At 41.7% G+C, this 15,931-nt stretch overlaps 1 protein-coding gene across 3 annotated transcripts in view; it reads left to right on the forward strand.

The window, feature by feature from the left end:
• TIAM1 (T-cell lymphoma invasion and metastasis 1) overlaps positions 1-15,931 on the forward strand; it is a 469,570-nt gene that overhangs the window by 366,368 nt on the left and 87,271 nt on the right. For all 3 annotated transcript variants that reach the window (XM_010862313.1, XM_010862311.1, XM_010862312.1), the window contains 2 exons: positions 6,489-6,593; positions 14,614-14,695. In XM_010862313.1, coding sequence (XP_010860615.1) covers positions 6,489-6,593; positions 14,614-14,695 — 187 coding nt within the window. The remainder of the gene's footprint in view (positions 1-6,488; positions 6,594-14,613; positions 14,696-15,931) is intronic.

Raw genomic sequence — 15,931 nt, forward strand, 5'->3', positions numbered from 1 at the left:
GTTATAGAAACTTTGTGATCATTTTCATGGTAAGCCCAGTTTCATTTTTTTGATCCTCCTTGACTGACAGCTAGGTGAACTGGATTGCCTTGAGTGAGAGAAGGAAAAGAGCAAAGAATGGGGCTTTTCTTACATGTCAGGTTTTCCTTTTTCCTAATTAGCAGCATTAATAATCTTATTTGGTAGTCATGTCGAGTCTGAGAAGAAACGGTACGTCCCCATTGTACATATGAGAAGGCGAGGTTCAGAAAGCCCTGGTTCCTTGCCTGAGCTCACATCACGGTCATAGTCACTTGCAACGGAGGTTTTTTGTTTTTGTTTTTTTTCCCTTTCAGTACTTTTATTTGCTTATTTACTTTTTGGCTGTGCTGGGTCTTCGTTGCTCCTTGGGCTTTTCTCTAGTTGCTGCCAGCGGAGGCTACTCTCTAGCTGCCGTGCGCAGGCTTGTCATCGCAGTGGCTTCTCGTTGCGGAGCATGGGCTTTAGGGCACTTGGGCCAGTGATTGCGGCTCCCAGGCTCTAGAGCACAGGCTCGGTTGAGGCGCCTCGGCTTTGTTGCTTCTTGGCAGGTGGCCTCTTCCCAGATCAGGGATCGAACCTATGTCCCCTGCTTTGACAGGTGGGTTCTCTACTACTGAGTCACCAGGCAGGCCTGCAGAGGAGGTTTTTAATCTCTATCTGGCTGCTCCAAACTTGGATGGCTTCCTTTGTGCCAAGTAGATGGCTGCAAGAACTGTCAGTCGCCTGGAAGATGGTCCGTAAGGGGTGGAAGAGCCTAGAATATATTCTTAGGAGAGTGAAATGGTTTTCTCTGAGACCACTAAAGGGAAAGTGGAAACCTTGTCATAATTTTATCCTAGAAGAAGCTGGATGAATCAATCCAATGATGTTTTGAACCTTCTCATTCAGCATGCGCGTACTAAGCTGCTTCAGTTGTGTCCAACTCTGTGGACTGTAGAGTCCTGTGGGCTGTAGCCCGCCAGGCTCCTCTGTCCATGGAATTCTCCAGGCAAGAATACTGGAGTGGGTTGCCATTTCCTACTCCAGGGATCTTCTCGACCCAGGGATTAAACCCAACTCTCTTATGTCTCCTGCACTGGCAGGCAGATTCTTCACCACTAGCATCGCCTGGGAAGCCCTCAGTGAATACAAGTGGTTTATAAATATGGAATAACTTTCACTATCTCAACTAGTAACTCAGTTCTTCTGCCATCAGCAATTTTTGTACTTAACAAAAAGTACGAATGACTAGGACTTGGTAAGGGAAAAATCTGGCTTCATGTGAAGGAGAAATAGAACACTGTGGCTCAAATAAGCGTATCAGATCATCTCTCTGGAGGAAAAGTAGAAGGACCATTTGTTTCAGGGCAGAGCTGAAAATCAGCCCCCACATGGGTGTTAAAAATAAATGATACACCATTGCATGCTTCAACTCCTTCATGTACACGAATTCTAGCTTTTTAAAGATAATGGCATTTCTGTTCACATTTTTAATTTTAATTACTTAACAAAATTAGTCTATTGAGGATTTCTGCATCCTTTTATTTATAGATTAGCATGATTCTTTGGAGACCCATTAATATTCTGCCGAGCTGTGGGAGTTATTCTCAGAACTGCAGCTGAAGGTGTCAGAAGTAGGACTCTGGGTTTTTCATATTAGCTGAACTCTGGAGGGGCCTTCCAAAGAGTAGTGTTGCTCTGGCGCCTCCTGTATACACTGGCATAGACTCCATCAGGAATTGGAGGGTGTGTTAGAGTTTAGCAATAAATATTGGTGAAAAATTAAACAGTGGGGAAAATAGTGATTTTAGGTACTTTTAGGTACTTGCTTTGATAGAAACTAAGGCAATGAAGGAGAACTATCAGGGCAACTTAGAGACCATCTTTAATTAATGAGTTTGACCAGCTGCCCTTATAAAGGGTTTTATCACTTGATGGGATTTTAATGGTGTCATTGTGACATACATCCCTTTCTCTAACAATAAAAGGTTTTTATTGTTTTTCTTGAATCCTCAGATTTTTTTTTCCCCCAAAAAACATAGAACTAGAGACAAAAACAATATGGTGTGGAACACTCTTACATCTCTTCAGTTTAAAAACAGAAAACTTTGGTGTGTACTTTGAGAAATTGATGGTCCCCAGAAAAGCATTTGTGTAGGGTAAATTATATAGTGTGCCCAGAGCCAGGTGCCTTCTAAAGCTGACTGCTTCTTTAGGAGACACTTTATTGTAATTAGTGGAGCCGATTTTATTCTTCAGAGGGAAAGAGATAATAGGGAAAACAGTGCCACATGTTATTAATGATCTAATTAACACTGAGTGATTTTTCCACCCCCCCTTAGGGGAGGGACCAAAAAACAACGGTGATTGTCAGAATTGTCTGTCTTTTATTTCTTTATTGCTGTTCTCAATGTTGGTGATGGGTGCTCTCGCTAATATTTAATAATCAATCTTTTTCTTCTGTCTCTTGCATTCAGCTCATTTTCTTTCCTATTCTGTCTGATCCACATCATTTCACATCAGTCTGTCATCTGCCATCCGAGCACCAGTCCAGTTCTGGTATAGTAACTGTTTCAAGATCTACATTTCATGTGCAGTTCATGCTTTGAATGTTATGAAAGTGATTGTTACTAAATATAGCAGGAAGCATGTTGACCTGTGGGTTGTGAATATAGTCTGATCATTGCAATCACTAAAGTAATTACAAAGAAATTCATTCATTCATACTCAGCCGTTATTATTCACGTGTGACTGTGGGCATCTTTTTCATGCCTTTACCATGTAGACCCGTGACTTTTTCCTAATGAACGTGGGCATTGAAAAAAATAAAAAGACCATCTTGAAGGGCAGAATAAATATCTTTGGAAATTCTGCAGTAGCATTGTGTGTGTGTGCTCGCGCGCATGGATCTCTGTGTGTCCTTAACTGCATGCATTTATGTTTTCTGAAGAAGTTTGACTGAAATGGAAGAATATGAGCAGAAAAGAGCCAAACGCTGATGGATTTGAAGAGTGTGGTATCTGTTTTAATGGGCTCAGATTACTTATTGAAAATACCTGCCTTATGTTTTATATTTCATCCTTTGGAGGAGTCATAGAAACATGTAAATTTTTAAGAAGAATGCCAACTACACTAAATAATATTTGTTTTATGGTATAATTTATGGCTTCATTGTCTCAAAATGAATCAAATGCTAAGTAACTTAAGTAAGTAAATGTTGGAAAACTAATTTGGACTGTTTAAGTTTTTTCCTGTCTGAATTTCTCCCGAGTTAGGAAATTTTCTCTTGAAAATTTTACGAGTATAATAACAGGGCACGGCTTAGTGGCTGAATAGCAACAACAACAAATAATGCAGGCCACATCTTAGAATTACTGTCTTAAAATAGTCATTAATATTTGGAATTCTTGCACATAGATGTGCTACAAACACGGTAAGTTTTTTTTTTTTTTTTAAAAAAAAAAACACTTTGATATTGACTTGCAAATAGTGGAGGATCTTGAAATTCTTGAGAGTGCTGATATTCTTAGTTCATTAAGATTTTCTCTTTATGTTAGACCAGCTGTGACTCACTAGGGCTCATAATTGAGAAACGTTTCCCAAAATGAGAAGACACACTGGTATATTGATTAGAAGTCCCATTTTTAGGGTAACTATTTACTGATCGAACCACAGACTCCTGGATTAGAAGTAAGACCATTATCATTTTTGTATTCATTGTGCGTGCTCACTTTTATCTTTCTAAGTTATCAAGACGTTATTATAACTTAAAGAAGTTTGAAAATACGGTGGAGGAGGGAAAGCGGTAAGAGCCAAACTTTTACCGTTGTTCTATTCTCTTTGTTAAGCACTTCAAAGTTTAGGCTTTTGTTTACTGTTTTCTGTGCATCTGTATAAATGTTTTCAGCGCATCTGTATAAATGTTTTCAGCATGATAGCATTTAAGGGATGGTGTCTCTGTCAAAACCACCTTAAGACCTTTGGTGTCTGCCAGTGGACAGTCTCTCACACTGAAGTTTCAGGAGTCTTGGATGAGGTTGCTATTCGGATCTGGTTTCCAAAAGACTCTCTAAGTGGCAACTCTCTTGGGAATGTCCAAAAAATATTTATTGATGATGACGACAAGATTTCCCAGTGGGTTCGTTCCTGTTGATCAAGACCCCATGAAGTTTCATTTCTCTTTCCCTCCCACCTCAGTTGGAAACAGATGGCGAAGCAAAATATTTTGCTTCTATTAATAATTAAAGATTTCCGTGGGTGTCTTGGTCCATGGGAAGCATTTGCAGCTTCTGTCTCTGTGAGGTCAACTTTTCTTGCATATCACAGCTCTCTTAAGTATTATTACTTTGCTGTTTGTCTCTGGGCTCTCTGAGAAGTAGTAGCTAGCACACTTTGAAGCTCCCCTGCCTTTGTTTCCCGGGTTTACCCATCCACCCTGGTTATTTTGCAAGAACAGTCTGGGTCTGGGAGTCGTTGAGCATTTGGTTTTCAGCACCCACAGCCATGGAAAAGGAAATGGCACAACCCACTCCACTATTCTTGCCTGGGAAATCCCATGGACAGAGGAGCCGGGTAGGCGACAGTCCAGGGGGTTGCAGAAGAGTCAGGCACAACTGAGTAACTAAACAACAACAACAACAACCCACAGCAAAAGCCCCAAAGCCTGTACATGGCAGATGCTGGCTCCCTGGTGCCTGTGTTCGGGCTGTGGTTTCAAATCATCACATTATTAGGGAGAGGATGCACACTGGGGGTTCCCAAGAATCCCTGTAGAAAACATCTTTATCATTTGGCTAGGTGTGTAGAACAGAGTCCCTCCTACTGTCTGTGACTATGCTTTCTTGACGATGCAGGATCGCTGTCTTGCCTGTGTATTTATTCACGAAGCAAGGTCTCCAGTGTCCCCACCTCCTGTGTTCTGCGTGCCCTTCACACAGTCCTGATGACTGCACTTGTGTTTTATTAATTTCCCTATTGGCATTGCTTCTCATGGTGTCTGGCACACTTCAGAGTTTGTTGGGTGTAATTGAATATTTATTGGAATAAATATCAGAAATGTTCTTACTTTGGCCTTAAAATTTTGGTTGAGTTCCATTCAGTCTCTCAGTTGTGTCCGACTCTTTGCAACCCCATGAATTGCAGCACGCCAGGCTTCCCTGTCCATCACCAACTCCCGGAGTTCACTCAAACTCACGTCCATTGAGTCGGTGATGCCATCCAGCCATCTCATCCTCTGTCGTCCCCTTCTCCTCCTGCCTTCAATCTTTCCAAGCAAATTTTGGTTGAGGGAGAAGGTAAATAGTGTATTAAGCCAGTGAGAAATTAATTTCACTTACTTTGAAAGAATTCTCCTTAGTTGAGTTTCTGTTGTGAAGAGATGATGTTGTATTTATGAATAATTTCAGACTTACAAAAGAGTAGCCAATCATGCAATTAACTCCTGGGTTCTAGAATATCAAATTATGTTTCATCCATTTACTCACTGACTCCCACCCCCTGCTTTGGATGGTTTGGAAAGCAAATTCCAGACATCATATCTTTATCTACTAGTAAAACTTTCAGATAAATCTCTAAAAGATAAGGATGCTTTAAAAATGAAAGACTTGAGGGAAGCATTTTCTCTCTAGCAATACATTTTCATGTTGCCTTGTAACTTTTGAAGAACGTTCCCCCCTCCCCCCGCCTCCCTTTTTCCTTCGAATCTTCTTGAATGTGAACTGAGGATGTTATTTATAAAACCAGAGAGCTACCATTGCCTTTTTCACAAAGTTCATTCACGAATGACTTTCTAGGTAGAAAAGAATGATTTGACCCATTCTGACCGGTGCAGGAGGCCTGGAAATTTTGATCCTAGAAAATTCGATCTGTTTTAGAATTGTTTTCTTTGGGCGAGTCATTCAGGGTGTTTCTAGAGTTGGACACACGCCTGTCTGCAGTGCCTGGAGGGAGTCTCACTTGGGGTGTATATAAATAAGACTGAATCCAAATGCCTTGTCTATACACTGACTTGCTCGCGAATGAACTGTTAACAACTGTCCCCAGGGTCCCCATGTGGCTAAGAAAACAACTTTGCCTGGGCACAGCTTTCTTCTGTCACTGTAAATCCTCTCCGGCCTTTCTTGTTCCTTTTCTTCTCTAATCACCTATGTGTGTTGGAAATTATGTTTAAAAGCCTTTTGGACCTGATAGGTTTTCTTGCAAACCCGGTGTTGAAGAACGGAATGAATCAGATAAGCAGAAGTGAATATGTGGCTTATTTATTTCCATTGAATGTAAGATACTCATGAGATGTTATTAATATGTTCAATTAATATAATTTGGGTTTGGGATATAAACATTTTAATAAATACAGAAATGTTACTTCCCCCTCCGGTAATCAGTCCCTGTTATTCTCAGGGATACATGACAATATGTCAGGGAGAACTAATTATATCTATTTACTATTGAACATTTTCTCTTCTCTTCTCTTCTTTTTTTTTGGTTCCTAGGCACATAAACTGGATCATTCTGCTCATTACCTGCGCCTGAAATTTCTAATAGAAAACAAAATGCAGTATTATGTGCCAAAGCCCGAGGAGGACATTTATGAGCTGGTAATGTTTATGACTGTTGTCTATGTACATTCTGTAGGAGACTATTTTTAAATTATATGTATGCTCATGCTAATTGTGGTTGGTGGAGTGGAACAAATTCTAGAATAAATGAGCCTCATTCCGTGCTCTCATATTTGCAGAGATGGCCTTAACCTATCACAGTATTTTTTGCAGAGTGGAAATGCCACCTTAGTTCATACAGGGAACAGTTCTGTGCTATCATGAAAAATTGAAATCCAGAATTGACTCTCAGATAGAATTTTAGTTATTGTTCCTAGCTTTCCTTGCCGTGTTGACAGTCTTTTGTTTTAAATGGGTGACTCAAAGATGAGCTGGCTGTTGTCAGAGAAAAAGTACCAGCTCCAATTTTGTGTGCCTTCCCCCTGCATGTTGAAATTGATGGGTAAAATCCTATTAGGTGAAAAAAGCTGCTAACTAATTATATGTCCTGGCCTTCTGGAATTGTGTTGATATAGATTCTTGGGCATACTTATGTAGGTTTGAGTTTCATGATGGGATTTGGGTTCTGAACTGGATCTGGATTTTTATTCTGGCTCTGCTGCTTAGTAATTATGTGGTCTTGGCCAGACTTCCCCCCTGGCCGCACCCCCCACCCCCGCCCGCCCGCCCCAAATCGTGGTGACTAATACTTTGTAGGATTTTGCAAAGATTAAAGATCATGGTTCATATAGTAGATGCTCAATAAATGGTGATCATGGTTCCTTTTTTGTTAGCCAAGGGGTGCTTTTTTCAGTTCCAGAAAAGAAACATTTTGGGAACCAGGCCCCTTCTCTTGGAGTTTGTTCTTCTTTCCTGTACTTAGTCATTTCTCTGGGGGTCACTGAACTGCTTGCCATGGATCTGTGAATGATAACAGTATGACTTCAGACAGCCTTTCAGCACAGAAAACAGAACTGAAAATTTAGACCTGAAAAGTCTCCTTTTGAAAAAGGGAAGTGTGATTTAAAATTTAGTCCATTTAGTAGGGAATTGTGTTTCTAATCAACTTTTCTTGAGGTTTGTTTTCTCGACAATAAAACATCAATTCTGAGCACATGGTTTGGTAAGTTTTGGCAAACGTATACAGAATGTTGTGTTTCCATCACTACAGTCATAATTTACATTTCTGTCATCTTAGAAACTTCCCTGGTGTCCCTTTAAGTGTTTTAAATGAAATATAAGAGAGGGTGTGCTTTTTATAGCATTCTTATCATGTTATGAAATAGAAGAAGAACAAAATGACCATTTTTCAACCATCACTTAAATCATAAAGCTTAAAGCAGAGAAAGGTACTTTTAACAGTGGCTGATTTATTTTTTTCTCTGGCATGGGGAAAGCCCTGACTTTGTGCTCTGTGAGTAGAAGAAAGAAAATCCATTTTCTTACTTAAGAAAGGAAAGTGCTTTGCTGTTAACACTGAAATAGCTGTTAGATCATGTAGTTTTATCTCGGAGTTAATGAATCTTTTATATCCTAAATGACAGGGATCAAGCCTAAGGAACTTCCACGTCCTTCATATTTTATACACAGGAGAATGCTGAAGACATATCTTTTGAGTTTATATTGACTTCCTTATTATTTTTAAGTCTTGGCCATTGTGCGGTCTCATCCAGTATAGAAGACTAACAAGCTTACTGTGTTATCTACAACTGCTATGTACATATTACAATTGCCCTTTAAAAACAAAAGCAAAAACCTGAAATACAGGGAGATCATGGTATTCTTTCTTGCCCAGTCGCAGAAGGTCTCCAGCTCTGAGATTCCTGAGGAAGTAAATGCCATAGTCTTACTCACTCTGTTGTTCAGACTGTGAGTGAGTACTGCTAATGGGCACCTCTATTTTTACCAAGATTTTAAACTTTTTGTTCTTAGGATATTTTTGGCAGCCTGGTACAGCCTGCGGATCCCATTTCAGAATAATGTTTTCAGTTCCATGAAATGGAATACATAGGATTACCCATGGCCTAATTGTGTTGAATTAGTTATGAAAGATATTTAAAAAATTATAGATAATACACATGCTTAATAGCTCATTAAATAATCAGACAGTGGTTGGTCTAATACCTGCCACTGTTCTGAAGTAGTGATGAGCATAAATAATATTTTGAGATATTAGCAGCAACCAGAATGTGGTGTAAAAATAACTGTGATTTCTGGTTGTGACAAGGTCACAGACACACTGCTCACGTTGCCGTGTTTGTTGCTTCCGTTCATTAATAATTGAAGGAAATGCTACGTTTCAGTTACAGGTTAGTGAATATAAAAATTTCAGGCTTTTTCAGCATCCCAGTTCACAGACCCCTCGAATTATATCCATACATCCATGGTTTCCAATCTTTGCTTTTGGCCATTAAGCTGGGTGAGATGTCATTCCAGGGCAGAGGGTTTCTAAACACACGATGTTCTGGATGCTTTTTGAGATTTTACAGATATTTTATTTATTGACCCTTACTGAACAAGCATCAGACCACTCATGGCTAATTGGTTTCCATAACCCGCCTCCATTGTATTTCCCGTGGATGAACGAAACTCACAGACGTTTAGAGTCCTGTCCTGAAAAGTGACTCATTCATAGATGACTGTCCCAAAACATCTTATTCTCTGCTATTATTTTGTCAAAAATTCTTGAGTTAGAAGATAATATTTATTGGCAAAAATGTGTACTGTATTTTAAAGATCTTTTTTGGGGGGGGGGGGCATCTAGTAGATTTATTTTGTGGGGCTGGGGATTCCTTTGCTTAAGAAAAGCCATGAATACTCTTCTACTTATGTATTATACATAGCTGCTTTGCTAATTATGGGCTTCCCTGGTAGCTCAGCTGGTAAAGAATCCACCTGCAATGCAGGAGACCCCAGCTCAATTCCTGGGTCGGGAAGATGACCTGGAGAAGGGAAAAGCTACCCACTCCAGTGTTCTGGCCTGGAGAATTCATGGACCGTATAAAGTCGGACACAACTGAGCGACTTTTTGCTTTCACTTGCTAATTATGTTTTAATATAAGCAATACCTGCTTGGCTACTTTTTCATAATTAGTTGGTTATTGGGTCCAATCTGTGGCAACCCACTCCAGAGTTCTTGCCTGGAGAACCCCAGGGATGGGGGAGCCTGGTGGGCTGCCGTCTATGGGGTCGCACAGAGTCGGACACGACTGAAGCGACTTAGCAGCAGCAGTAGACTGATAAAGAATATGAAGGCACTGGTTTTTTTGAAAACCCATGATTAAATATGTTTTTCTTAAAAAGACAAGTAGGAATAGAGTTTGCAACAACCCTGATCAATCGGTCGATTGATTCATCCAGCAAATATTTATTTAGCATTTGTTCCGTGCCTGGCACCATGCTAGCTGCTCTAGGCACTGAGAGCAACAGGAAAATTTCTACTCTTTATGGAAAATACATCCAGGTTGTGAAGACAGATATAAAAACATGTAAATATTTTTGACAAAAACAGGTAAATGGGTAGTATTTCCGGGGATGCTAAGTGCTGGGAAAGAAAAGGTTAGGACGTGAATGGATAGAGAAAAATGGACATCTGAAGGTGACCCTGCCGCTCCTTTTAGACGTGATATTTGAGCAGGGTGGTGAGTGAGGTGAGAAAGTGAGTCACAGGTATTTTGGAGGAATGTGTTCCAGGGTCAGGGAACAAAGCCCGGCAGGGCCTGGCAGGGGAAGGCGGTGGTGGTGGGGGTGGTTTACTGTGTTTGAGTAGCATCAGTGGGGAGGGTGAGTGGGGGGTGGGGGGTGTTGAATTCAGGACGTGAGGGAGAAGGGGAGCAGGAGGGCTTGTCAGGCCCGAGTGAGAGGTAAAACCCCAAGAGACAAGGGCTTTATTTGACTCCTGTCTTAATAGGCTCACTGCGGCTAGCATGTGGCCCACGAGCCTTGGGGAGGGGCTGGGAGAGCTGGAGGCTGGTGAGCTGTCCTTCAGGCAGTGCATAATAGGGGCTTGGACCAGGCGCCCCACGAAGACCTGGTAAGAAATGAATGTGACATTCACTCGACAACTCAAGTTCTGGGGTAATCAGACCATTTTTTAACATCTGATGGTCTTTAATCTGGTTTTTGAAAAGAAGGATAATATGCATCATCGTTGATTTAATAGCGTAGGGAATGTGAGTGTTGCTGCTGCTGCTAAGTCGCTTCAGTCGTGTCCGACTCTGTGCGACCCCAGAGACGGCAGCCACCAGGCTCCTCCGTCCCTGGGATTCTCCAGGCAAGAACACTGGAGTGGGTTGCCATTTCCTTCTCCAGTGCATGAAAGTGAAAGTGAAGTCGCTCAGTTGTGTCCGACTCCTAGGGACCCCATGGACTGCAGCCTACCAGGCTCCTCCGTCCATGGGATTTTCCAGGCAAGAGTACTGGAGTGGGGTGCCATTGCCTTCTCCCACGTGTGTGATACTTTTTGCTAAAGCTATGTTTAAAACTGTGGGATTTCAAAATTTCTGGTGTCAGATATTCTGATTGCATCAAAAATGTATTTTAAAGTGCAGATCCTTCTTGAAATTTTACATACTTTAGAGATTTAAAAAATCCAATTTTTGTTCACCTGGCCTAAGGACCACACAGTGAAGGGTCCAGTATTATACAATGTTACTGTCTGAGACTGGTGAAGAAACACAAAGACTTTCACACCAATTACAAAGAGGAGTAGGAGGCAATATTGAGAGAATAGGAAAGCTTATTTACGAAGCTAAATTCCCACTGGATCTGTAGAAAGCCATTTGGAACGTTCCGGAGATGACTAAAACAAATGGCGATATACTGCCACCTAGTGGGGGGAGTTTGGCTTTCAAGGAAATTGAAAAAAATCAAACTAAGGTTCCAAAGAAGTTGAAGTAATAAGTACATTTCATAACATTTTACCGAGCATTCCATGACATTGTAAAATATATCAGCGTTGATTATCTTTGGTAATGTATAATTTTGGTGACTGTGTTTTCTGAACTAAAGATCAGTGTTAGAACTGATGTCTTCTAAATGCAGAACGCACTGGTATGGAACTTTTTCTGAAGAATATAGACAGAAAATGATATTAAGTTATGCCCCCAGCACTTTGCATTTGATGGAAGTTGCATTAAATTAGGGTGTTCTAGAGGCTCTGGGCTACATTGTAGGGTCAACATTTCCAGCCCCTCTCCCACCCCAGCCTCTTGGCTTAGCCTGTTTCCAGGCTCCTGATTCCTAAGCATTCAGCTTTCCTCTCCTACCTGTCAACTGCCTTAAGAAAGTGAACAGAAAGAAACCTGTGTTTTTTTTTTTTTTTTTCCTTTCTTTCATACTTGGCATGAATGAAATTATTCCTGGACAAATGACTAAGATGGGAGCAAGTTTAAATAATCACTGAGACTTCTCTTCAGTGCTCAAGAAGAGCTTTCTCTTACTGACTTTGGCTCAAAAGAGATTTTCCTTTTGAAATTAAATGACAGTTTAAAAAATTCCATATGAGCCTTTGACACAGTTATTTGTTTTGGAACTTCTATCATAAATTTTCAGAGATGGCCTTTGGCTTACTTACCTTGGGATTCCCTGGTGGCTCAGATGGTAAAGACTCTGCCTGCAGTGCAGGAGACCCAGGTTCGATCCCTGGGTCAGGAAGATCTCCTGGAGTAGGAAATGGCAATCCCCTCCAGTATCTTTGCCTGGAGAGTTCCATGAACCCTGGCGGGCTACAGTCCATGGGGTCACAAAGAGTCTGACACCACTGAGCGACTAACGCTACTACGACTTGCTTACCTAAGAAATAAGATTTTTTGGGGGGTGTGGGGGAATATAATTGGTTTACAGTGTTACGTTGGTTTCTGCTCTACAACAAAGCATATCAGCCATATGTATTCACATATCTCCACCAGCCCCACTTCCCACCCGCCTAGGTCATCACAGAGCACCGAGCTGAGCTCTGTGCTACACAGCAGCCTCCCACCAGCTGTCTGTTTTACACACGGTAGTGTGTATATGTCAGTGCTGCTGCTGCTGCTGCTAAGTCGCCTCAGTCGTGTCCGACTCTGTGTGACCCCAGAGACGGCAGCCCACCAGTCCCCGTCCCTGGGACTCTCCAGGCAAGAACACTGGAGTGGGTTGCAATTTCCTTCTCCAATGCGTGAAAGTGAAGTCGCTCAGTTGTGTCTGACTCTTGGAGACCCCATGGACTGCAGTCTACCAGGCTCCTCTGTCCGTGGAATTTTCCAGGCAAGAGTACTGGAGTGGGGTGCCATTGCCTTCTCCGTATGTCAATGCTACACTCCCAATTCGTTCCATGGAAATAAGGCTTGTACCCTTGACTGTGGTACCCCTGAGTTCCACCAGGAGGCAGTCACGAGGCATTATAGTATAGCAGGGAGCATTTCAGCGCTGGAACCAGTGAAACCTACATTCAAATCCCAGCTCCGCCCAGGCTGGCTTTCTGATCCTGGGAAAGTACTTTCTCTGCGCCTTTTTCTCTTCCTTTGTAAGATGGGGGTCACATTTGTCTCATAGAGAACATGTGAAGGGTGAGAACACGTGGGAAATAAAACCTTCGTAAGTTATGGCTCATGATGATGCTAAGTCCAGACACTGAAACGTGAAAGTGAAAGCTGTTCACGTGTGTGACTCTTTGCGACCCCATGGACTATAAACCCATGGAGTTCTCCAGGCCAGAATACTAGAGTGGGTAGCTGTTCCTTTCTCCAGGGGATCTTCCCAAGCCAGGGATCAAACCCAGGTCTTCCACCTTGCAAGTGTATTCTTTACCATCTGAGCCACCAGGAAAGCCATTTATGGTTTGCTACTGCTACTGCTGCTCTTGCTAAGTCACTTCAGTCATGTCCGACTCTGTGCGACCCCATAGACGGCAGCCCACCAGGCTCCCCCGTCCCTGGGACTCTCCAGGCAAGAACACTGGAGTGGGTTGCAATTTCCTTCTCCAATGCATGAAAGTGAAAAGTGACAGGGAAGTCGCTCAGTTGTGTCCGACTCTTAGCGACCCCATGGACTGCAGCCTACCAGGCTCCTCCATCCATGGGATTTTCCAGGCAAGAGTACTGGAGTGGTATGCCATTGCCTTCTCCGATTTATGGTTTAGATAACCCTAAAGAAGGTAGACAGCCAAAGAATTGATGCCTTCAAACTGTGGTGCTGGAGAAGACTCCTGAGAGTCCCTTGGACAGCAAGGAGATCAAATCAGTCAATCTTAAAATAAGTCAAGTGAAAGTCGCTCAGTTGTGCGACTCTGTGACTCCATGGACTATAGTCCATGGGATTCTCCAGGCTAGAATACTGGAGTGGGTAGCCGTTCCCTTCTCCAGGGGATCTTCCCAACTCAGAAATCAAACCCAGGTCTCCCGCATTGCAGGCAGATTCTTTACCAGCTGAGCCACAGGGGAAGCCCATCAAAATGTGAAGTATCAATTAAATTAATTGAAATAAAATTTCTTAATAAACCACCGATTTCTCTTATCTCTTTCCCCATTTTTTCTTGGGTTTCCAAGAGATTTGATTGATTTATGTACTTAAGTTTTCTCAATACTTTTGTATAATTCAGTGACTAGAAGAGCATATTGTCGTTTATATGATTTTTCTGTCTGTTTCAGTGCTGTAATTTTTCTCTGCATATTGTGGACTTTTTGAGCAAAAATGGCATATGAACAGAAGCACAGGGATTTCTCCTATTTCTGTGGATTCTATATCAAGATCTTTATAACCTCTCCTTGATGTTAATGTTTTTCCCTAGTACTGGAGATTTTGATTACCTTAGCATTATTTTTCAGGTCTGTGATAGATGTAGGGTGGGAAAAAATTATATATACAAACTATGCCAAGGAATCATTAAGAAACTGGAACTGTAGCTAAATTTGGGAATATAAGTTTTTAAAAGTTTCCACGTTAAGTTTTAATGAGGTCAGTTCAAGAAAAAATACTGGGATGTGATGAGAATTTGATGTCAAGTGTCAGTTGTGAAAAAAATAGATTTACAAATTGATGACTGTTTCTAATAAGTTACTTATAATGTAGTCCTAATTAGGTTTCTCTTTGTCATTTTCAGCTGTACAAAGAAATTGAAATTTGTCCAAAAGTCACTCAGAACATCCAGATTGAGAAGTCAGATACAGCTGGTGATAATTATGGTATGTTTATTTTTCTTTGATCTTTGGTGTTCTTCACGTGAAAACAATTCCTGCATAAACATGTACTTATTTACAATTCAATAAAACCTTTGGGGTCCATTTAAAACAGATAACCCATCTGGCTTCTGTGCTTTGCAGCTTAGCCAAACTGAGGGGGGAAATAAAAAAGATATTTACCCTTCGGATGATGAAGACTTTAGCTTTAAATTTGGTAACTTTAATCTTCTTGGTTTTCCTGTCATAAAAAAGGAGTGGATTTATTGAGAATAGATTATTTTATATTATAATGTAGCCTAGTAATGAAGAAGGGCTTCCTAGGTGGCTCAGTGGTAAAAGAATCCGCCTGCCAGGATAGGAGACATGAATTTGATCTCTGGGTCAGGAAGATCCCCTGGAGATGGAAATGGCAATCCACTCCAATATTCTTGCCAGGAAAATCCCATGGACAGAGGAGCCTAGTGGGCAACAGTCCATGGGGTCGCAAAAGAGTCAGACACAACTGAATAACTGGACAGCAATAACAAGTAACGAAGAAATTATCCCTTTGCACCTCTATCCCCCAGAAATGCATTGTTCTCCATCCCTCACAGATGATGTTAAAGGAATTTACTTTGATGTGAGTTGGGGTGCCCTAGACCACCCTTAGGTTTGCCAATTCACTGAGAAGACTCACTGCACTTACAGTCGTGTTCACAGCCACGATTTATTACAGCAAAACTATACGAAATAACATCAGTAAGAGGGAGAGGCACGTGGGGTGAGGTGCTCGGACACCAGGTGCAAACTTCCAAAAGTCCAGCCCAGTCACACGGCGAGCCCACAGTTCCCTCAGCAGCGAGTTGAGATGATGCATGTGAACTGCACTGTCTGGTAGGAGGTTTGTTAGGGATTCAGTGCCCAGGGTTTTGGTTAGGAGGCTGGTCCCACAGGCACCCTCTGCCCCGCATGTACCAGGACTCCAGCCTTTCAGGAGGAAAGCAGTGTTTGGTGTAACCCACACTGTCTGTACAGAGTTTTAGACACAGTGAGCTCCATCAGGATGTTGGGAACCCTCCCAAAATCCAAGTTCCCAGATTTCAGGCAGAAGTCAAAGTTGTAAGCAGGCCTTTTTTCAAAGAGCAGCAGTCAGGCCATTAGGGCTTTCCTACACAGTTGTCCAATTCTGGTGTAGTTAAAGATGGAATATTTTCCATGGATTCAACACCGGTCTGCTTAGCGTTAGCCTTGATGACTTGG

Source organism: Bison bison, unplaced genomic scaffold (assembly GCF_000754665.1).
Source record: "Bison bison bison isolate TAMUID 2011002044 unplaced genomic scaffold, Bison_UMD1.0 scf7180017864481, whole genome shotgun sequence".
Lineage (NCBI taxonomy): Eukaryota > Metazoa > Chordata > Mammalia > Artiodactyla > Bovidae > Bison > Bison bison.